Raw genomic sequence first — 22,765 nt, 5'->3', positions numbered from 1 at the left:
GAGCCGCGGAGAAACTAGCCACTGTGCAGTGTAGGTGGAAGGGGAAGGAGATTTGATTTTGGGAAGTCTGTACTCAGGTCTTCAGTAAGGAGTTCTGAAGTCAGGGTGAAGCCTTTGTTTATTCTAGAGGAGGTGGGGTTCGGGGTATGGGAAAGAAAATAACTTCTCAGAAAGTGAAAAAAAAAAAAAGCTCATATAGAGAAGATGCTGGGCAAAATAATAGGAAGGAATAAATCAGCATTGTAGAGAATGTGGTTGATTCATAGAATCCCAGGCTCTAAAGATTATGTGCCCAAAGCCTCTGCATTTTATGTGAACATACACAAACCAAATGTCGACCAAATGCACAAAAATATGCATACATTGAGCAGCGAGCCACCAACAGTAACCAGCATTTCGCTTCTCTTTGCATCTCAGTTGGCTGTCCCTAGTTCTAGCATTCTGACACTGTGTGCAGTGTAACAGAAAACCCGGTTTGGAAGCTAGGCTTGCCCAACAATAGCTATTCTGGGGTGATTTTCATCCCTTTGCTTTTGTCATTACGATGTTTGATTTGTGTGCTTGTTGTGCAAATATAGGACGGTTCCTGAAAGGTGCCTCTGAGCATTCTTGAGTGTAAGAGAGGAAAGTGTGTAAGACAGAGGCCAAGAACACCTGTCACAGGGTACCCGCCTAGAGTGCCTGTACTGCATCCTTTCTGCTACACTGTTTGCACACACACAAAAGGGCTGAGGAGCCGGGGTTGATGCTGGATCTGCCCAGTACGCTTGCCGGGTGTTGGAAGGATGGGGCCGGCGGTAACAAGAATCAATATATATTTACCGCTGGGGCGGGGGTGGGGATGCGCGGAGGCTGCAGGGCGGGGCAGCGCTAATGAGAGCAAGCCCGGCTTGTGGTTGGTTCTGGAGTCTGGTACCCACAGAGGAGCAGGCAGGGAGGGAGGGGAAGCAAGCGGGAGGATAAAGCGATGAAGTGTGCTGCGTTACCGCGCATCAGGCGCTGTTGTTGGAGCCGGAACACCGTGCGTCTCTGACCGAACCGGCCCCCTCCTCGCGCATACACTCGTCGAGCGGCGCGCGCCCCTCCGCCGTAGCAGTAGCCGTGGCCGCCGCTCGCTCGGGGCACCCGGCAGCCGGAGGGCGGCGAGAGCCGGCAGTCGCCGGGGTCTCCTTCCCAGCAAGTCCCAGGCTCCCGGTGCACTATGCGGTACACGTGCGCCCCCCAGCTCTAACCTGCGCGCTGACAGGAGCATGATCTGTGCCCAGACCAGGGCTGCCAAGGTAAGCGGGCGTCGCGCGGGGACACTGCCTGCCGCCCCTTTCCCCCGCCCTTCTCTGGGCGGCTTCCCCGTCGCTCGCGAGGCCCCGGCAGCGCCCTCCCTTCCCCGGGCCGAGATCCACCCTCCTCCCCACCCTCTGGCTTCTCCCGCGAGGTTCAACTGTCAGCCTGGGACGCGCCGCCGCTCGGGCAGGACCGGCATCCCCGGGTGGCGACCGCGGCTTGGGTACGGCAGGCGCACCCGGCCCTCCTGTGGGGCACTGAGAGAAACAAAGAAGCCCCCAAGCGGGTTCGCAGCGCCTCCCCCGCCCTTCAGCGCCCTCCCAGTGGCGAGGAGGTGTCAGGGGAGGGGGCGGAGAGACCTACGTAATCCCCCTTCCCAGCCCACACCCACCCCTTGTGAACCAAAGCTCTGGATTTGCGCTTCGCCTTGGGCTCGCTTTTGAACAATTGTGTTGCATGCAATGCCCGTGGTTAGCCCAGCGAGCGCCCGGAGCGTCCGCACGGGTTCGCCCGTGCTCGCTCGAGGGGCGCGTGGCCAGGTCCGGTCCTTGCTCTGGTGGATGGTGCAGGAGGGGAGGAGGCGCGATGTGGGTGCTCCCGCAGCGCCTCCAGGTTCCCGGCCCGCTGCGCCGCTCAGCCGGGCCTGCCACCTGAGTTTTAGCGGGAGCAGCCCGTCATGTCGCCTACCGTATTGCGACTTGCAGACAGGCAGGGAGGGAGCCGCCGAGAGAAAAAAAATGCGTCCGGTCCTTTTTTGGCTGGAGGTGCGCTTCCTGCTACCCCTACGTTCCCAGGCGGTGCCAATGCAGCAAAATCCGAGGGCTCAAACAATGTGGCCCCTCCATCCCCGGTTCCGGGGCATTCTGGTTGCTCTGCTGCTTTGACGTCCCGGCCGCTTGGCTGGTTTTCAGAGCCATGGATGCGCGGTGTCTCTGTCTTGCACACAGAGGCTGGGCACCATAACTTCTTCCCTGCCGAATTTCAGCGCGTGGGGGGAGCTGGCAGGGACACAGGCTGCAGAGATGCCCGGCTTCCTGTGGTTCTGGGCACCGCGCGCCTCAGTCTGCATTGGGCTGACACCAGGTAGCATGTGGGCATTTTCCTAGTTGCCGAAGAAGATATTGTTTGACGTTGCTGTAGTTTTGTGCTTACTTCTCTTGGGATCTGCAGTGGTGCGATTCTCTCCTTGCTTTTTCCCCCCTTCTCTTTGAAAAGATGTCAATGCTATGTTCGGCAGAAATGGATACAGCAAGAGCAGCATAGTTCAAAAATTGAGGGAGGCATCTACTCTCTTTTCCTGGGATTTAAACGCGATTTAGGAGGGCAGATGCCCTACCCGAAAAGGCCAACCTTTAAAGACCCCGGCAGTGTTGTGGTCCAAGCCGTCTCAAAGCAGGTGGCCAGATCTGCGTTTCTCATCAGCGGACTCGCTCCGGCTGTGGCTATTACGGTAATTCATTCTAGATTGGGGATTCATTTTAAAATGTGTGTTTTCCACTAAGAAGGGATTAGAGTCCACATACCCACCCTGGTATGAATGTGCGTGCCTGTTTGGTGGGGAGATAGATTGTGGTAGAATACCCTGTTGCCCGTTTCTTCTGCTTGCTGCCTCCTCCAGAATGTGGCATGGGAAAAACAAAGCGCTATTTTAATTCCTAGACCTCCAGGCAAATTGGCCGTTAGAGTGTTTTATTTAATAAACCACATTCTGACTAATTCCACACTGTAATCCCAGTCTAGTGCAGTTGGCTGCTTTGTGGAATGACATTTCTCTCTCTCTCTCTCTCTCTCTCTCTCTCTCTCTCTCTCTCTCTCTCTCTCTCGTCTGGGATAGTTTTTTTCTTGAAGGCAAATTGCTGAAGTTTGTTTAGATTGTGACATTATTGACTTGGTAGGGAGGCCACATCCTGAGCTGGAACAGCCCATCAATGCATCAATACAGAGGGACTGCAGCTGCTGCTATTTGTGTATATAGCATCATTTGACTTGATTCCTTTCACACGCTGGCTTTCAAAGATGGATGTATTACAAGATCATTTTGAGCTTTACCTTCTATTATGCTTCCATCTGACATGATTGTTAACAAAAGAAATATTAAAAGGCCAGGTGTGATATGGAAAGACAAGCCTCAGTCTAATTCCTTACGGTAAAGGAAGTTGGTCTGGCTGGTTTCTATCCTTTCTGGTTCCTGCATTCTGTGGTAACTGATAGAGGAGTAAGAAAAGTTACTCAGTGTTGGAAAGGCAAATAATTACAACGTGAACCATGGAAGCAAACCAAGGATTGATTATAGAATCTGCGGCTTATTTGTATATCTTGCAGCTTTTAAAACCCAAGTGTCTGCATTTTCCCCATAAGTGAAATTACTCACCAATTCAAACGGATCATTTTTTTCTTTTTCCACTATAGCGAAACATTTGGTGGGGGGTTGGGGAAAAGAGAAGAAAATTGAATTAATTGGATAACAGGTTTTCTCCTTTTGTGGCGTTGTTCATTCCAGCTGTCTTGGTTAATTGAGAATTCGCTGTTTCCAATAATTGGTTTTTGTCTTGTTTCTAATGAGACACTCTAGATAGTTGTTTCATCCTATGCAGTAATTGACAATGGCATAAGACTTACTTTCTCTGATGTAATTTGGTGTTCCTCATAAAACTTGCTAGCACTGTTGCTTGTTATAAAAAATGGGTGAAGCGATGATTGTTCTAAACAGGCAGGCAGGCAGGCAGCGTTTTCATGCTCTCATGGTAATTTTTATAATTTAAGTATAGTCAAGGTATTTGGTTGTTGACTCATGCTTAGCCATACAATTTTCCATAGTTGTGCACTCATTTGTTTTAAGTTATAATCAAAATAACTTCCTGAAATTACAGTCCCCACAAGGCATAATTAACCACTTCTTCTCCTGTTTTCCCATAGCCTTTTTGTTCCTAGACCTAAGGTAGCACTTATAATGTTGCAGTTATCTGAGTTGTAAATGTGCCACAGTCTCCTTTTCTTAAATATGGGATGAACTTCTTCAGAACGAGGACATGTTTATATTCATCTCTCCAGCACCTAGCAGTTTGCCTGATACATCTTGTGTTCTCAGAAATATTTATTGAGTGGATTTCAGGTCATAAAAATGCCCTTTAATTGTATAGGCAGGGGGTAGGTGGGAATCCTTCACTTTGTGAGTCAGCTGGGGGAATCAGAGAGGTTATGTAAGATGCTTAAGAGAAACAGAGAGCCAGGACTCAAATCCAGGTCTTCCACCATGCTGCCTCTGAGAGAGGCTCCACCCACCCTCAGTAAACAAGAAAAACATGCAGAAATGAGTCCAAATGCTGTAGGTTTGGGTTATTATTTTTTTTTCCTCGAATGATCTGGATTATCCATTTTGACAAAATTTATCTGATAACTCTTCTGTTCTGTCTTGCTCTGGCCTTAGAAGGATACGTGTTTGGCCCCAGCGCTCTGTCCTCTAATCCACACTTAAGCAGAAGAGGTGAGCACCCTTCTGCCCACCATTTCTCAAAGTCCTGATTCTATCAACCAGAGCTTGCTAGGATGTTGGACACGTCTAGGGAATGCCTACCCATTATTTGCTCAAACAACATTGAAGGACTGTTAAGTGCCTCTGAGATGACCTACAGTTAGACCAGAGACAACCGTCTTTCCTGGGCCAGCCAAACTTGACTGAATCTCCCAACAGGCAGGTTTCTAGACTAACAGGTGTGACTTACAGACATACAGACACCTGCTTCTTTCCCATTTACCTGCTTCCTTTTCCGTCCTAAAAAACAGGGCAAGCTATATTAGGAAACCAGGAAGTTTCAATACCCGTATGTCCTCTCTGCAAAGCAGCCGTCGGCACATTTGACGTTCATGGACTTTTAGAGAAAACAGTATGAAATATTCTGTGGGATTTTCTTCAAGTCACTTTTCCTCTTTGAGGGTTAGTTTCTTCTTTAAAAGTAGAAAGTTGAACCAAATAATCCCAAAGGTCACTTCTAATATCATGATTCTGTGATTATTTTTGTTGGTGTATTTTGTTGGTGTATTTTTGTTGGTGTATAGTTGAGCAAATTGAAGGGTGAAAAATATTAAAAATAATTTAACCTGGCAAGATGTAGAGAAGAAATAATTAAGGCTACATGGGTCAGCCTGTGGGTTATCTAATAACTACTTTGAGCCTTCTGTTAAAGCTGTTCTTTATACATTTCTATAGTAATCCTTTCTTATTTGTAAAACTAAATTTACTATATGAAAGGGAAAGATTTGTGACATTTCTTGTTCTCAGTGAGGAATGCAGTGGTGGAAAAAGCATGCAATCTCCAAAATGTACAAAATGTTTAGAATTTGGGGGTTTAATCGTCAAGGTTCCAAGCATTTTTATTCTCACCAGTGAGTTTGTTTCACAGCTGAATAACTCTTACAGTCAAAGTATTCCCTGCAATTCATCCAACAAATTCCCCTTTCAGTTTCTCTCTGGTTCCTCACTTTGCTCCTTTTTTCTACTTCTTTAGCTCCACCCAACTTCCTATAACATCCCCCATATACATAAACCGTATGCCAGTAGTACACTGCCACCCCCATCTCCCCACCCCCGCCCCACCAAAGGCAGGAGTCAGAGCTTCACAACCTCCTTACTCAGCTCAAGCTTTTCTACTTTCTGAGGTTTATTTATTATCACTGCTTTTCCAGGTTAAGACACACAATGAGGCGTAGAAGCAGATCAAGTCTTTTAATGATTTTATTGCTTACTTCCTTTTCTCACAGACGTTCTGACCACCATTTGGAAACTAAATGCATCTAGGTGTCTTAAAGCCTCTTTAAATATTTTAGGAAGCAAAGCAGTATATTGGTGATTTTATGTATCCCATCCCATAGTGTTTGGATATGTGGATATTGGTAAATGATGGTCCTGTTCTGTGACATGGGCACTACATGGAGAATGACAGTAATGCCATTACTTACTGGCAATGTATGACAAAGATCACTAAGCTCCTAGGTCATCTGATTCCCATAGCAACAAGTGGTGTACACTGCTTGTATTATTCATTCAGAACCCATACTTTTCCTGATTTATTGGCCTGAAGCTTGACGCATATGGAGGCCTGAAAAATAAGGATATGGCATACAGACAGGCTCTCCTGGTGTTATCAGGCATCTATGCATGTGATATGCAGGGAGAATTCAGTGGATGGAACTTAAGCCGGTACCAGAGAGGCGGGGGAAGAGCTGGGAAAGGACGCCATCTGTGCCCATGATGACAAATGCCATCATGGAGACTTCATTCGGGGTCCCTTTTATATATTTAGTGAAGCAGATTTTCTATTTCACACTTTCTAGATATATTTGTATTGCACAGATGTCAGGGAAATATCATGTGTGTGAAAGAAAAAAAAAAGATCAAAATCCATGGCCAGGGATTGTAATTCAATCATTTTGTCCTGAAATTGGCACTCATTTAACGTGCATGGATATTCCCTGCTTCTGCTTTGGGATTCAAGTCAGAGCAGTTTGAGAAACAGAAATCTCAGCCCTACACGTTGTTAAAATTCAGAGATCTAGGTTAAGTGGGGGAAAGATGGGAGAGTAATTTCAAACATGTAAGACCTTGCTTCAGTGCCATGAGTACCAGAGCTGATGAAATCAATCAGGAAGTGATTCCTCATCCTCTTTCCTGTAACACACAGATGAGCTGAAGAAACCACAGGACATAGTCAATAAGTTATTATCCTCAAAAGGACTCATTTTTTCTTTACCGTTATTCATAATTCCTTTTACCATCAAACCTTAAAACTACTTAATGACATTTTCCCTCTATTTTGAACACAAGTTATTTTTGGAGAAATGAGCTTTTTGAAACTGAAAAAAAAAAAAAAGAAATTGTTTTGAGGATTGTTGCCAGCTTTATTTCCTCCTGCCCACCCCCAAGCATTGTGCTCTTGTCCCCTCTACATGACCCGGCTTAGGACCTGCATGTAAATGGGATGATGATAAGGAAATAATTGGCATACAAATGTACTGTGATATATGACATTTACAAAACCCCTCCCTGACTCCACATCCCCCATGATTGATTTTCTGTTCCCTTTTAAAGAACATGCTTCAAAAAGGTTGTCCCACTGGCCTTTTTTACTCCCGTGATCTCAGCCTCTAAAGACATTTTATTTCAACAAACAACACATTGAACATATATGAAATGTATGAAGCAAAATGCAACACACACCCACCATGCAGCCGGCGACCAGAAGATCACCATCTTATTTGAAGCTGCTTTTGTGTTTCTGCCTCATCTCACCTTTTGCCTGTCCTGAGAGCACCTCGATCAGGTATCAGGCACTTGTCCCCATCGCTGCCCTTCCTGTTGTCATTAGGTTCAACCAACCATCTCTACCTCATGAAGTATAAGGGCACAGTTTTGCTGATCTCAACAGCATTTTCCATGGGGCTGTGGGGGACCAGTCTCTCTTTCTTAAGCCCCTGGCTTCTTTCAGGACACCAGATTCTCCTGGTGTTCCTGCAGCCTCTCTGGCTCTTCTCTCTCAAGCCCTTCAGATGGCCCCTGAGGTTTGACCCCTACTGACCTCAACTGAATTTTGACCTCTAAATGCAGGTGCGGGGATTCCCCAGGCCTTGGCTCTCAGATTTCTTCCCTTCCTATTTAAATTCCTTCTCTTGGTCTCAACACTGTCTTCATGCTCATGATTCCAAGTTTATTTCGTCAGCCCTGACTCATTCCCAGAACTCCAGACTTGAAAATGCAACCGCCCAGCATCTCCCCTTGAATGCCACGTAAGCTTAAAATTAACATGTGCAAAATGTAATCCCTGATTTCACTCTATAAACATGCTTCTCTTCTAGTGTCCTCCGTCTGTGGCAGGGATTACTCTGTCCTTCCAGTTGTTCAGGGCAAATACCTGTGAGTCCTCCTGACTTTTTTCTTACCCAGATCTAGCTTTCAGCAAATCTCTCTCCCTTTTCACTCCTTCTCCATCCAGCACAGCCATCCCCATCTAAGCCCCAGTGAGCTTTCCTGACTGGTTTTCTGTAGTCCTTGCTCACCTGCAGTCTGTTCCCTATACAGCAGCCCAAACGAGCCCTTTAAAAATGGAAGTCTTCTCATTCACTCGTTCAACAAATACCGTCTAGACATCTGCTGTGTGCCAGGCAGTGGTTTAGGTACTGGGATGTAGCAGGATCACAGGATCGCAGGATCACAGTGACTGATGTAGCAGAACAGTCACAAGTCCCTCTCCTCATGGAGTGAACATTGTGTTACTTCTTTGGATGAAACCCAAACTCCTTACTTTGCCTGTAGGGCTCTACATAACTCGTGTATTGCCACTCTCCCAGTCCCGGATTGTCCTTGCTCTTCCTAGAACATGCCAGGTACAAATACTGTTCCCTTGACCTGGAGGGATGATCCTCCAGCCACCACATCCTGACCCCCTTTATCACACCCTCAGAAAGGCTTATTCTGACCACACCCAATGTGCTGTCTTCCATCTGCCTGCTTGCTTGCTTTCTTCATACCACTTAGCACCACACAGTTTGTTACATGGTTTCTTGCTTATGTTCTATTATCTATCTCCCCTTCTAACTTGTAATCTCCATTAGAGCAGGAACCTATTTGTTTACCCAGTGCCTGGAAGAGTATCTGGAACATATTACACACCACACTGAATGTTTGCTGACTGACTGAATGATGTAACAGCTGCTCTCCTTAGCTGAAATCCAACCTCAGAATTTTCTCTATGAAGGTTGTTTTATTTTTTTGAAACAGGGTCTCACTCTGTCACCCAGGATAGAGTGCAGTGGCATGATCTCAGCTCACTGCAACCTCTGCCTCCCAGGCTGAAGTGATTCTTCTGCCTCAGCCTCCTGAGTAGCTGGGACTACAGGTGCGTGCCACCACACCCGGCTGATTTTTGTATTTTTTGCAGAGACAGGGTTTCACCATGTTGACCAGGCTGGTCTGGAACTCCTGGCCTCAAGTGATTTGCCCACCTCAGCCACCCAAAGTGCTGGGATTACAGGCATGAGCCACCACGCTTGGGCAGATAAAACCCCTTTAAAAGCTGCTGGATTCGAGTTTGGATGAAATTTTCAGGTCTTGGGATCCTCTGAGAATACGTCTTTCCTTTTCCATATGCTATTCTCCCCTCCTCTACATGGAGGGGCTGGAGGTCTTCCTGTCTGCCTGGACATTTTGTTGATCCTGAAACTCGTGTTTTTCTCCTGGCTGGTGTTCTCTAATAGTTAATGAGAGAGGCTAGCTTGAGCTTGTCTTTGCTTCCTCAGCACCCAGCAAATAGCATTCAGCAACTCAATTATTGTTGAGTTGAATCACTTAGTTGTTACTGTTGCTGCCATGACTTGATAAAAACTGTTCTCGGCTGGGTGTGGTGGCTCACTCTTGTAATCCCAGCACTTTGGGAGGCCAAGGTAGGTGGATCACAAGGTCAGGAGTTTGAGAACAGCCTGGCCAATATGGTGAAACCCCATCTCTACTAAAAATACAGAAATTGCCAGGCATGGTGGCAAGCAACTGTAGTCCCAGCTACTTGGGATGCTGAGGCAGGAGGATTGCTTGAACCTGGGAGGCGGAGGTTGCAGTGAGCCAGATCACGTGACTGCACTCCAGCCTGGGTGACAGAGCAAGACTCCGTCTCAAAAACAAAAACAAAAACCGTTCTTTGCCCTTCAATTTCTGCTTCTTCTGGGCTGCACTGACTTCTTCTGGGCCGCACTGACTCATTCCTCTGTTCAAAGGTCTCAGGAGTGGCCAAAGTGTACACACTTCCCTAGGCCGGCATCGTCGGGCTGTAGGCTGTGGCCAGCCCATGTCCCCTGCACCCTTTTGACCCTCTGTGGCAACCAAGCAAATCATTTTCCTATTTCTCCAAATATCCTCTGTGCTTTTCTGTAGTTGTGTACTTTTTTCTGATTCTGTTTTATACTCTTAGACTCTCCACTGTAAATTGACCCATTTTTAAGATCTAACTTAAACTTTGCATCCTAGCAGAGTCCATCACTCAGTTTCCTAATAGGATATGAATTCTCCTTGAAAGAGTATCATTATTTGCTTATTCTTTACTCTCCTGTCTTTTAGCAACTAAATATTGAGTACCTCCAGGTTAAGGGCTATGTCCCACTTCTCGTAGTATTCCTGAAAATATTTGTTTCAGTATCTGCCTCAGCAGGTACTTTTTTCTCTGAATGTGAAATGAGCTCAAGAAACAACCTAAGAGTGAGAAGGTCTGCATTTCGTTGCTTCTAGAATGCTATACACTGTGTGTGTGTGTGTGTGTGTGTGTGTGTGTGTGTGTGTATCCACAAAATGCATACCACAAAGGCAAGAAGAAAGTTAGAAGAGGTGCACTCCACAAGGACAGATTTTTCTTTGTTTGTTGATTCCCCAAGGGCAAAGAACAGTGCTCTTCAGTCAGTACCCATTTAATGAATGAATGAAGTACATAGCTGGCATCTTAAATTTCTAATACTCTTGTTCTGTAAATGAGCAAAGCGGAGGACTGCAGAGCTTTCCCAGGTTCACAAAGTAAGAGGTAGAGCCTGGTTTTCTGCCATGCAAATCCCATCTTTCTCCTGATCTCCACCTCTGCCATGAATAGTGTCAGACCTAAGCAGAATTGGCCCAGTAACTCTTTCCAGGTGATGCTCACTAGTGTTACCTTCTTACCAGTGTCTGAGGAGCTTCCTTCTTTAGGCCAGGTCTAATTTTTAGACTATCTGAGACAAGCAAGAGTAGAAATTTCAGAATTTCAAAGGACTCAGAGACCCAGAAAAAGGGGCTTATTAGCAGTGCTCCTCTCTTGCCTTAAAAACAACTTTCAACAGCAAGTAGCCAACTGTTTGATGAGACCTCTCTCACAGGAATAAAGTAAATTTACTTTCTTAGAAACATACATTCAGATCTTGGTGTATGTGACATCCTTGGGAAAAATAGTGGAAATTCACAAATTGCTATTTTCTTCTTTTTCCCAGAAAAGGAGAAAAATATCACTATATGTATAATAAATGTTAAGCTTCAAGATTCTAAAGAGAAATTTGACCAAGAGACTACTAAATCACAAATCTAAAAAAAAGCCTATATGTATGTGTATATACACATCTATACACAAATACATAGAAAAATTACATACACACATATATAACATATATAAACACATGCATGTAATTTTTAAATTTCTGGTTAATTATTTTCAAGTCATTTTCAGTTATTCATTACAAAAACATTTCTTGAGCTATTATGTGAAAAGCATTTCAGTTCTTTTGTGTGTGGGATTTTTCAATGTAGACAATAATCTGCTTATGGTTAAAGGTGAAAATGTCCAAAGACACAGCAGAATTAAATCCCTCCCATGCAGAAACGTCTAATTTGAGAAGGCAAACTGAAAAAGTTGTAGCCTTTAAGGGTGATTATTTTATTTTTTGCACTATTCATGGGGCATCTATTTTGTACCAGATGCTGGGCTGGGGGTTGTTACCACGGTGAATGAATCCACAGCACATTTCTTGTCTTTACAGAGCAAGCTCCTCAATTTTACAATATTGCTTCCGGAGCTACTCACAGTTCAGTCATTAAACAGAACATTGCCCTTGTCAGGAGCTTAGAAATCATCATGACATTCTTGGCTTAAACTTAATTTTACCAGAACTGAGTGTGTCTGTCATTGACCTTAGGTCCCTTAGGCCCAAGGCACCAGGTCCACTTCCCGAGAGACCGCTGCCGTAGGAACCTTCTCCCCTGTCACCCTGAGTTTTGACGCAAGTTCCCTTTTTCCCGGGGATCTGGAGAATCTACTGGAGCAGGGAGCATTCTGAATATTCCATAAGGATTTTAATGAACATCTGTGTCAAGGGACATTCTGAGGTTCAGACTTGGCCTGAAAGTCAAGTTTCTGTGGTTTTTACCCATGGGCAGAGGGAATGGGGTGGCTTGGTGCACATCATAAGCAGGTGGACGAGCCTAGTGTGGCAGATGTTTCTAAACCACATTGGACATGAGCCCTAACCCTCCTGCCTGCCTGATGCTGTGGAATAGCGGTACCATAGCCCTTCCAACAGGGTGGGCTGTGGGCTGGGAAGGGAGAAGGCCAGGCCTTCCTCTCCAGAAGTCTGTGTCCTGCTCTCAGTTAAATGGCACTTACTGCCTTATTCTAGAATGTGTTTTAGTTTCTTGGAGAGAGCATTGAATGAACTATTTAAGCTACATAGAGAAAGTTGAGGGATTATGGCAAGAGAGATAAAACCAATCTAAACCCAAACTTGTATCTACAGGTGTGAGAGTGGTTGGGGTGGGTAGGAACTGGAGGAAAGCATCAAACTCTAAGATAGAAAACCTTCATTCTGTGCTCCTTACTCCACCCTTTTCAAGTCTTCATTTGTGTCTACTAAACGATGTAATCAACACACTATTTTTATAGCAACATGAAAGTTTGTGGTAGAAATTTTTTCTTAATTGTTAGAACTCCTGCCTTTGAAATTTCATTTTAAAGGCAAAAGAGAATGAACCACTTTGCTTTTACATTTAGCACATGTTGGTGTGAATTTGCAAATGGCTTTTATGGGATCTGGATATTTTATTTTTCAAAACTATTTTTTCAAAGTGCTATTAGCAGGTAGAACTCATGACTTCAGGCAATTTTCAGGCAATGAGCTCAGTGAGATTTGAAAATTAACTAAGCCATTTATAGATTCATAGAATGCTGTCTGGGTGAGGAAGCTAAGCCAGGGTCCCATTCAACCCACTTGTTTTCTACACAGTGAAACCTGTTGTGAGTACTCATCTCCCAGGGCCACAGAACTTACATTTGTTAAATCTAAAAGCGGAACCTGTCTCTGGGCTTGCGGCTCGTGCTCTGCAGCACCCTTCACTAACTCTTTTCAGGGCTGTCCTCAGAGTACAGGCAGATGGCATCAACAAGCGAGGTTCAAAGTCAGTGCTGGGCTAGGGGCTGGGAGTCGCCAGGAGCTCTCACTGATTGCTCCTTATCTTCAAGCCAGTTATTGACAGTATTACTAGTTCTTCAAATTTTTCCAAGAAAACCAAAAGATTGGAATTTTTTTTTTTTTTTTGGACAGAATTTCGCTCTTGTTGCCCAGGCAGGAATGCAATGGCATGATCTGGGCCCACCGCAACCTCTTCCTCCCAGGTTCAAGCAATTCTCCTGCCTTAGCCTCCCAAGCAGCTGGGATTACAAGCACGCACCACTAAGCTCGGCTAATTTTGTGTGTGTGTGTATATATATATATATATATATATATATATATATATGTGTGTGTGTGTGTGTGTGTGTGTATGTATGTGTGTGTGTGTGTATATGTGTGTGTGTGTGTGTATATATATATATATATATATATATATATATATATATATTTTTTTTTTAGTAGAGACAGGGTTTCTCCATGTTTGTCAGACTGGTCTCGAACTCCTGACCTCAGTTGATTGACCCACCTCAGCCTCCCAAAGTGTTGGGATTACAGGCGTGAGCCACCACGCCCAGCTGAAAGATTGGATTTTTAAGAGAAATTTTTATAATTTAACGATTTTTTTCTTATTCAATTTAATTTTACAATACTCAGTGGGCCAAACCAAGTATAACTAAGTCTCCAACTTACAATGTCTGCTGCAGGAAACCTGTGCTTTCAAGATGTCTTAGTTTGGGTTGTTATACCAAATACCATAGACTGAGTGGCTCATAAGCAACAGAAATTTATTTCTCACAGTTCTGGAGGCTGGAAGTCCAAGACTGGGGTGCCAGCATGGTCGGGGTCTGTAAGAGCCCCCTTCTGGGTTGCAGGCTACCAACTCCTTGCATCCTCACTTAGTGGAAAGAGGGCTAGAGAGCGCTCTGGGGCATCTTTTATAAGGGAACTGTTGCCATCCGTGAGGGCTCCAACCTCATGACCTAATTACCTTCAAGGCTCCTGCTCCAAGCATCATTATACTGGGAGTTAGAATTCCAGCATGTGAATTTTGGGGGGTGCAAACATTCGGTCCATAACAGGATTTCTATGAATGGAAAAAGACCATGATCACGGCTCTAAATAACTAAAACCTGAATGTGGCAGAGAGGCTTGGCACCTTCTAACTTGCTCTGAGTCCAAAATGAAAAGTAGTTGGTAGGAGATTTTGACTCAATAACAAGAAATATTTTCTATTACTCAGACTTATTCGAGAGGAGTGAGGCATTTACTACGTAAGTTGCCACTGAGTGGAGCCTATCGGCCCTTTGTAGGGGATGCTGGAAAGGTCTCTGTTGGATGGAGGCTGGTCCTGTCCTATCCTGGAGAGGTGAGCCCATAACTTCCTCCTCAGTCTGAGCTCCAGGAGACCTTGCTTTCTAACCTAGCTTTGCAGTCATTCTGAAAACCTCCAGCCGCCGCCTCAACATACCATGGGAAATGGTCCAAAAGCTTTGGGGACAAAATCCAATTAAATACAAGGTATGCATATATATGAGTTTGTTCTCACTTTTTTTTTCTTTTTTTTTTCTACTCACTACTATACTGAGGAGGATCACTTTCTTATTTAAATGAAACCCCACTAACTTGAGTCTCTTTGGATTCTGAGGGATTGCTCCTTTCTTCCATAATTGTTCTCTTTTCTCTTGTCCATAAAGCGTTGTGCAAACCTTCCTCATCTATATCTGCCCCGCCACTAGAAAAATTGCTCTCTTTACTTGATTTTTGCTATACCACCTTAAAAATGTCGTTTTAAAAATATAACACATATACATCATTATCTAGAGTGAGGGTCTGCAAACTGAATTGGCTGGCCTCCTGTTTTCATAAATAGGTTTTATTAGAACACAGTCCTGCCGGTCATTTACATCATGCTTAAAGCTACTGCCCTGCTTCAATAACAGAGCTGACAAGCTAAGACAGAGACTGTAAGACTCGCAAAACCTGAAATGTTTCCTAACTAGCCCTTTAAGAAAGAATCGACCTAACCATTGATTTGGATGAAAACACGTATACAGGCATACCTCGTTTTATTGCATTTCACTTTATTGTACTTCCGCAGATATTGCGTTTTTCTTACAAGCTGAATATCTGTGGCAACCCTGAGTCCAGCAAGTCTATTGGTGCCTTTTTTTTCCAATAGCATGTGCTCACTTAGTTTCTGCGTGTCACATTTTGGTAATTTTTGTGACATTTTAAGCTTATTATTATATCTGTTATGGTGATCTCTGATCGATAATTTCTGATGTTACTAATGTAATTGCTTTGAGGCACCATGAACTACACACATATAACATGATGAACTTAATCAATAAATGTGGTGTGTGTTCTGATTATTCACCCATCAGCCATGCCCTCATCCCTCTTCCTTGCTTCGGGCCACTCTATTCCCTAAGACACAATAATATTGAAATTAGGCCATTTAATAACTTTACAGCATCCTTTAAGTGTTCAAGTGGAAGGGAGAGTCCCATGTCTGTCACTTGATATCAAAAGCTAGAAATGATTAAGCTTAGTGAGGAAGACATGTCAAAAGCTGAGATAACTCAAAAGCTAAGCCTCTTGCACCCGTTAGCCAAGCTGTGAATGCAAAGAAAAAGTTCTTGATGGAAATTAAAAGCGCTACTCCATGAACACATGAATGATAAGAAAACAAACAGCCTTCTTGCTGATAAAAGAAAGTTTTAGTGGTCTTGGATAGAAGATCAAACCAGCCACACAACATTCTTTTAAGCCAAAGCCTAATCCAGAGCAAGTTCCTAATTGTCTCCAATTCTATGAAGGCTGAGAGACATGAGCAAGCTGCAGAAGAAAAGTCTGAAACTAGCAGAGGTTAGTTCATTAGGTTTAAGGAAAGATGCCATCTTCAAACATAAAAGAGCAAGATGAAGCACCAAGTGCTGATGGAGAAGCTGCAGCAAATTGTCCAGAAGATCCAGGTAAGATCATTGATGAAGGTGACTACATAAAGAATAGATTTTCCTGTGGCTGGGCACGGTGGTTCATGCCTATAATCCCATCACTTTGGAAGGCTGAGGTGGGTGGATCACAAGGTCAGAAGTTCAAGACCAGCCTGACCAATATGGTGAAACTCTACTAAAATTATAAAAATTAGCCTGGCATGGGAATTTGCACCTGTATTCCCAGATACTCAGAAGCTGAAGCAGGAAAATCACTTGAACTCAGGAGGCATAGGTTGCACTGAGACAAGATCATACCACTGCACTCCAGCCTGCTGGGTGACAGAGCAAGACCCTGTCTCAAAAAAAAAAAAAAAAAAAAGATTTTCCTTTTTTTTTTTTTTTTTTTTTTTCCTTTTAGACAGGGTCTTGCTCTGTCACTCAGACTGGCATGTAGTAACATGATCACAGCTCACTGCAACCTCAGCTTCCTGAGCTCAAGTGATCCTCCTGCTTCAGCTTTCTGAGCAGCTGAAACTACAGCCCAATGAAATTGGGCTAATTTCATTATTTTTTTGTAGAGATGAGGTTTCACTATGTTACCCAGGCTGGGCTCGAACTCCTGGGCTCAAGCAATCCTCCCACCTCAGCCTCTGAAATTGTTGGGCTTACGGGCATGAGCCACCACACCTGGCCAAAAATAGATTCCCAGATAAAACAACCTTCTATTGGAAATAGCTAGAGAGAAGTCAGTCCTTGGCTTCAAATCTTCAAAAAACTTTAGGTGCAAATGCAGGTGGTACTAAGTTGAAGCCAATGCTCATTTGCCATTGGAAAAAATCCTAGGGCCCTTAAGAATTATGCTAAATCTATTTTCCCTGTGCTCTATAAATGGAACAATGAAGCTTGAATGGCAGCACATCTGTTTATAGCATGATTTACTAAATATTTAAACCCACTCAGAAAATTCCATTCAAAATATTACTGCTCATTGGCAATGCACCTGGTCACCCAAGAGCACTGAGGCAGATACACAGGGAGGTGAATGTTGTTTTCATGCCTGCTGAGATAACCCATTCTGCAGCCCATGGATCTAGAAGTAATGTTGATTTCCAAGCCTTATTATTTAAGAAATACATTTTTAAATGCTATAGCTGCTGTAGATAGTGATTCTTCGGCTGGATCTGGGCGGAGTCCATTGAAAACCTTCTGGAAAGGAGTCACCATTCTAGATGCCATTAAGAACATTTGAGGTTCATGAGAAGAAGTCATAATTTCAACATAAACAGGACTTTGCAAGATATTGGTTCCAATCCTCATGGATGACTTTGAGAGGTTCAAGACTTCAGTGAAGGAAGTCACTGCAGACGGAATGGAAATAACAGAACTAGAATTAGAAGTGGAGCCTGAAGATGTGACTAAATTGCTGCAATATCATAATAAACCTTTAACAGATGAGGAGTTGCTTCTTATGGATGAACAAGGAAAGTGATATCTTGAGATGAATCTATTCCTGGTGAAGATACTGTGAACATTATTGAAATGACAACGAAGGATTTAGAATATTACATAAACTTAGTTGATCAGCAGCAGAGTTTAAGAGGATTGACTTTAAATGTGAAAGAAGTTCTATTATGGGTAAAATGCTATCAAATAGCATCACATGCTACAGAGAAATCTTTTGTGAAAGGCAGATTCAGTCGATGGGGCAGACTTCATTGTTGTCTTATTCTAAGAAACTGCCGCAGCCACCACCCTGATCAGTCAGCAGCCATCAACACTGAGGCAAGACCCTCCACCAGCAAAAAGACTGTGACTTGCTGACGGCCGAGATAGGTAATTTTTGGATTTCTTAGCATATTTTTGAAATTACATGTGTGCATTATTTTTCTAGATATGATGCTATTGCACTGCTAATAGACAATAGTATAGTGTAAACATAACTTTTATATGCACCAGGAAACCAGAAGATTCGTATGATTCATTTTGTTGAGATAGTCACTTTATTGCAGTGGTCTGAAACTGAACCTGAAACATCTCTGATGTATGCTTATATTAAATAGGTGACTGAAAAACTAAAACAAAAGGGATAAAGGATAAAATAATCATCTGTAATGCAATGACTAGCTGGAAGACCATTAGTGTCTTAATTTCCTCTAAGCATATACAGTTGTCCCTTGGTATTCATGACGGATTGCTTCCAGGACTTCCTGTGAATACCAAAATCCACAGATGCTCAAGTCCCTGATATATGATGGTGTAGTATTTGCCCATAAGCTACATACATCCTCCTGTATACTTCAAATCATCTTGAGATTACTTATAATACCTAATACAATGTGCATGCTATATAAATAGGTGTTACATTGTTTAGGGAGGAATGACAAGAAAAAGTCTGTACATGTTCATATAGATGCAATTTCTTCTTAAATATTTTCAGTCCGCAGTTGGTTGAATTTACAAATGCAGAACTTACAGATAAGAAAGGCCGATTATGTACATTGCAATATGGAAATCTCTATGACCATAAAGACAACTTTTTAAAACTTTGATTTAGATAATTTTAGGTACTCCAAAACACCTGTGTTCATTTAGCAATATTTTAGATGCATTTTCTTCTCGAGATTTTTTGACATTGTATATGCATATATTATAGTTTGAGTATCCCTTACCAAAATGCTTGGACCTAGACAGAGTGTTTCAAATTTGAAATAGTTTATATATGCAAGTATATATACCTTGAGGCTGGAACCCAAATCTAAACATGAAATTCATTTATGTTTCATGTATACCTTATACACTTTTCCTGAAGGTAATTTATGCAATATTTTTGGTAATTTTATACACGAAGCTGTCTGTGCATATTGAACCATCAGAAAGCAAGGGTGTCACTATCTCAGGCACCCATGTGGACACTCTGTGGGTGTTTGACATCACCATCATTCCCAACTCAGGATTTGCATGCTACAAAGAAAACAATAAGTAATCATTTTCTTACACTTATTTGTGCTTCAGTACTCAACAGTAAAACAATATGACATATCATTAATACAGTGATAAACAATGTGTTCTGGGTAACTAAACAACACAATAGCTTCACCAGAATACTTATATCAGCTGTTAAACAACAGCAACAAGCATCTGCAGGCAGGATCAACTGTGTATGGTGCACCTGCATTTTGACTGTGACCTGGTACATGAGGTCCGTTGTGGAATTTTCCACTTGTAGCATTAGGTCAGCATTTAAAACATTTCAAACTGCAATATTTCAGATTTCAGATTTTTGGATTAGGGATGCTCAACCTGTATTTTATTAGTAACTAGGTATATAATAATCTACTTAGTACTTTGTGTATATGTATGTATCTATTATGTATTGATTCTTTAGTGTGGCACTTTGCTGTATGTTTTATATATAAAATTTTTACTTGGCCGGGCATGGTGGCTCACATCTGCAATCCTAGCACTTTGGGAGGCCAAGGCGGTTGGATCACTTGAGGTCAGGAGTTCAAGACCAGCCTGGCCAGTATGGTGAAATCCCATCTCTACTAAAAATACAGAAATTAGATGGGCATGGTGGCACCTGCCTGTAATCCCAGCTACTTGGGAGGCTGAGGCAGGAGAATCGCTTGAACCCAGTTAGCAGAGGTTTCAGTGAGCTGAGATTATGCCACTGCACTCTCTCCTGGGCAACAGAGCAGACTCGGTCTTAATTTTTTTTTTTTAATTTAATCCTTCCAAGTTTGTGTGGAAAGTATTATTAACTCCAATTTACAGATGGGAGCACTGAGACCTGAAGCGTTTCTGTGGCTTGACCAGCTCACGCAGCTGGGCTCTCCAATGACCAATCCTGCATTTTCAGCTTTTCCCTTGTTAATGGGCACTGAAGTTAAATGTACTTGGTTTTGGTTTTTGAGAGGAGTGGATATTAGAAACATTGAATTGATTAATACAGTGTACACAAATCATTGACTGCATTTTTTTTCCTTTTTTATTATCTCTAACACAAGAAATTGAGTGCTTGTATTTCTCTTTCTCTGCCCTTCTCTGTTCCTTCCTTCCACCCTCGTGCTCTCTTCCTCTTCCTCTTCCTCTGTTCCTTCCTCCCTTCTTCGCTTCTTTTCTTCTTCACTTGGGAGTGGGAGGTGCTTATAACTAAATTGACTACATTTATAACTAATGATAACTAATTGACTAAAATTAGAATGATAATAAATAACAGTGGTGAAAAAAGGGTTCTCTTTAGAGCTTGTCTTTAATTAAACTGGATTTAGTTTTTCACTATTAAATAATAAGGGCTATTTGTTTCAGTTTCTTATAAAAAGAAAGAAAGATGATTCTATTTCTAGTTTTGTCTGTGTTTTAATCATGTCTAAACACTGAATTCGGGGGGAATTTACTGAAGTTTAGTGTGTTTTTCTCTTTGACCTAATGAAATGATCTATTACATTAATAATTTTACTAGAATTAAACTTTCTTTACAGCCTTCAAATACACCCAACCTGAACACTATGATTTTTTAAATTCTGTGATGACTCCATATGTTTAGTTTTATATGTGATATACCTACATATGAAATATATATACATTTATATATAAATCAATAAATAAGATTAGTCTGCATTTTTATTGTACTATGTATTTGAAATTTATAAAATGAATTGATAAACTTTTTAAATTCTGCTGGGAAATGAATATCATGTTGTGATTATTGTTCCCTGGAAAATCTCCTTGGGCTTTATGCCTTTTTCTGTAACAATCTGATAAATCAATTCATTAATCTCATGGTTATTGATCTCTTTAGTTTTTATTTCTAGTTGAGACAAATTATCTTTTCCTAGAAAATTGTCTATTTTTCTAAATTCAAATTTTCAACCATTTTCTCTTACAAATATTGAGTGTCCTGTTTATTAGTAACTTTAATTTCTTTTGTTGTTGTTTTAAAATTTTATATTTCTCTCTCTTTCTCTGTTCCTTCCTTACCCCTTCCCTTATTCTCTCCTCCTATTCCTCCCTCTCTTTTTCAAATAAGATTGGTTGTAAATTTGTCTATTTTATTGTTTTTAACTCAAGATCGAATGCTGATGTTCATTAGTTTTACTTCGTAGTTTCTTATATCTATGGTTTTCACATATATGTATATTTTTAATAATACATTTTTCATGAGTGTCTTTTGCTTTTCTTTTTATGCTGTATTGGATGAAAACTTTATTTATTGATTTCCATCTTGGCATGTTAATAATTGTAAGCCATTCTTTTCTGCTGAGCCTAGATTTGGCTTAAGAATTCTTCTCAACAGAGAGCTGTACATTGTCACACGTAGGCTAGAAGATACAGCTGTGTCCATCTTTGGAAGATATAACTAGTCACAAGCCCTCTCTACCTCATTCACACTTACCTAAATTATGTTTTTTTTTTTAAATAACCCAAGAATCTCATCCTTAAATGTTAAGAATAAATTTATTTTCAAATATGAATGGAATGAGCTTCCCATCTATAGATTTTTGGGAAAAATCTATGTTTAAGTGTTTTTAAATTTAAATTTAATTGTTTTAAAGACAGAGTCTTGCCCTGTCCCCAAGGCTGGAGTGCAGTGCTGCAATGATAGCTCACTGCAGCTTTGGACTCCTGGGCTCAAGTGATCCTCCTGCCTCAGCCTCCTGAGTCATGGGGACTACTGGCATGCACCACCACACTGGGCTTTTGCAGGTGTTGAAGTGGCATATTTTCTCAATCTTTCAATATTTGGAGGATTTTTTTTCTTTAATAAATGCTGTTTTGGCTGTGACTATTATTTTTGTGTTGTAACTTTTTCCCCAAGACTCTTTTTTTGTTCCTTTTTCTTTTTTTCTTTTTTTTTTTGGACAAACTGTAAGAAATGGCATTAAAAGACTCTTGACGTATTGTTCTACCTTTGGTGATCATGAAGAAGTCTAAGGGGAGCCTAAATTTAAATTCTTTGTAGATAATCTTGATTGGTTTTCCACTTGGGGGTGTGTTTAAGACTTTTAAAAAAATGCATCAGAGCATTTTGCTAAAATGTCTAGGTATATAGGTTTTTGCTCTTAGTGGCTTTACCTGAAACATGAAGACTTCTGATTTGCATACTCAGTGCAGGAAAATCTTTACGTATTATATTTTTGTGTATTGATTCTTCCCCTATGTTACTGTATTTATGTTTACTGATTTCTGTTATAGACTGTTATTTATCTACCAATATCTTCTCTCTCTTTTTCTACTTACTAACAGAACCATGACTTAATTTGGGAATGGTCTCTTCTTAAAAGCTTTATCTCCCTTACAGGGAGGGGGGTAGTCATATGACATATTTGAATCTAATGAAATAAATTTGGAAGTTTCTGGGTGGAGCTCTTGGGAATGCTTTTTAAGGGTCGAGGAGGATGACTCATCTGACATTCTGCATTCACCCCTTACTCCTCTGTTAGATCTGGAGTGTGATTGTGATGGCTGGAGTGGCAGCAGCCACCTTGTAAGCTGGGGCCACACACTAAATTTGATGGGCTAAAGTCTGGGTTTCCTTAGAACATCATGTAGCTGCCCTCCCACCCCAGATCTGTCTGTGGACTTCTTGCCACACAAGAGAAAAT

The 22,765-nt window shown here is 42.1% G+C and overlaps 1 protein-coding gene across 9 annotated transcripts in view; it reads left to right on the top strand.

The window, feature by feature from the left end:
* The window catches only part of HECW1 (HECT, C2 and WW domain containing E3 ubiquitin protein ligase 1), a 600,315-nt gene that overhangs the window by 143,057 nt on the left and 434,493 nt on the right, over window positions 1-22,765 (top strand). For 4 of the 9 annotated variants that reach the window (XM_074379775.1, XM_074379770.1, XM_074379774.1 and 1 more), the window contains exon 1: window positions 1,310-2,731. The exons of 1 other annotated variant lie outside the window; for it this stretch is intronic. In XM_074379775.1, coding sequence (XP_074235876.1) covers window positions 2,609-2,731 — 123 coding nt within the window. In that variant the 5' untranslated portion in view covers window positions 1,310-2,608. Of the gene's footprint in view, window positions 1-899; window positions 1,281-1,309; window positions 2,732-22,765 lie in introns of those variants that run through there. 4 more of the 9 variants (XM_010341340.3, XM_074379772.1, XM_074379769.1 and 1 more) reach the window with 3 other exon arrangements.

Source organism: Saimiri boliviensis, chromosome 10 (genome assembly GCF_048565385.1).
Source record: "Saimiri boliviensis isolate mSaiBol1 chromosome 10, mSaiBol1.pri, whole genome shotgun sequence".
Taxonomy (NCBI): Eukaryota; Metazoa; Chordata; class Mammalia; order Primates; family Cebidae; genus Saimiri; species Saimiri boliviensis.
This window is presented reverse-complemented; position numbering and strand designations above follow the sequence as displayed.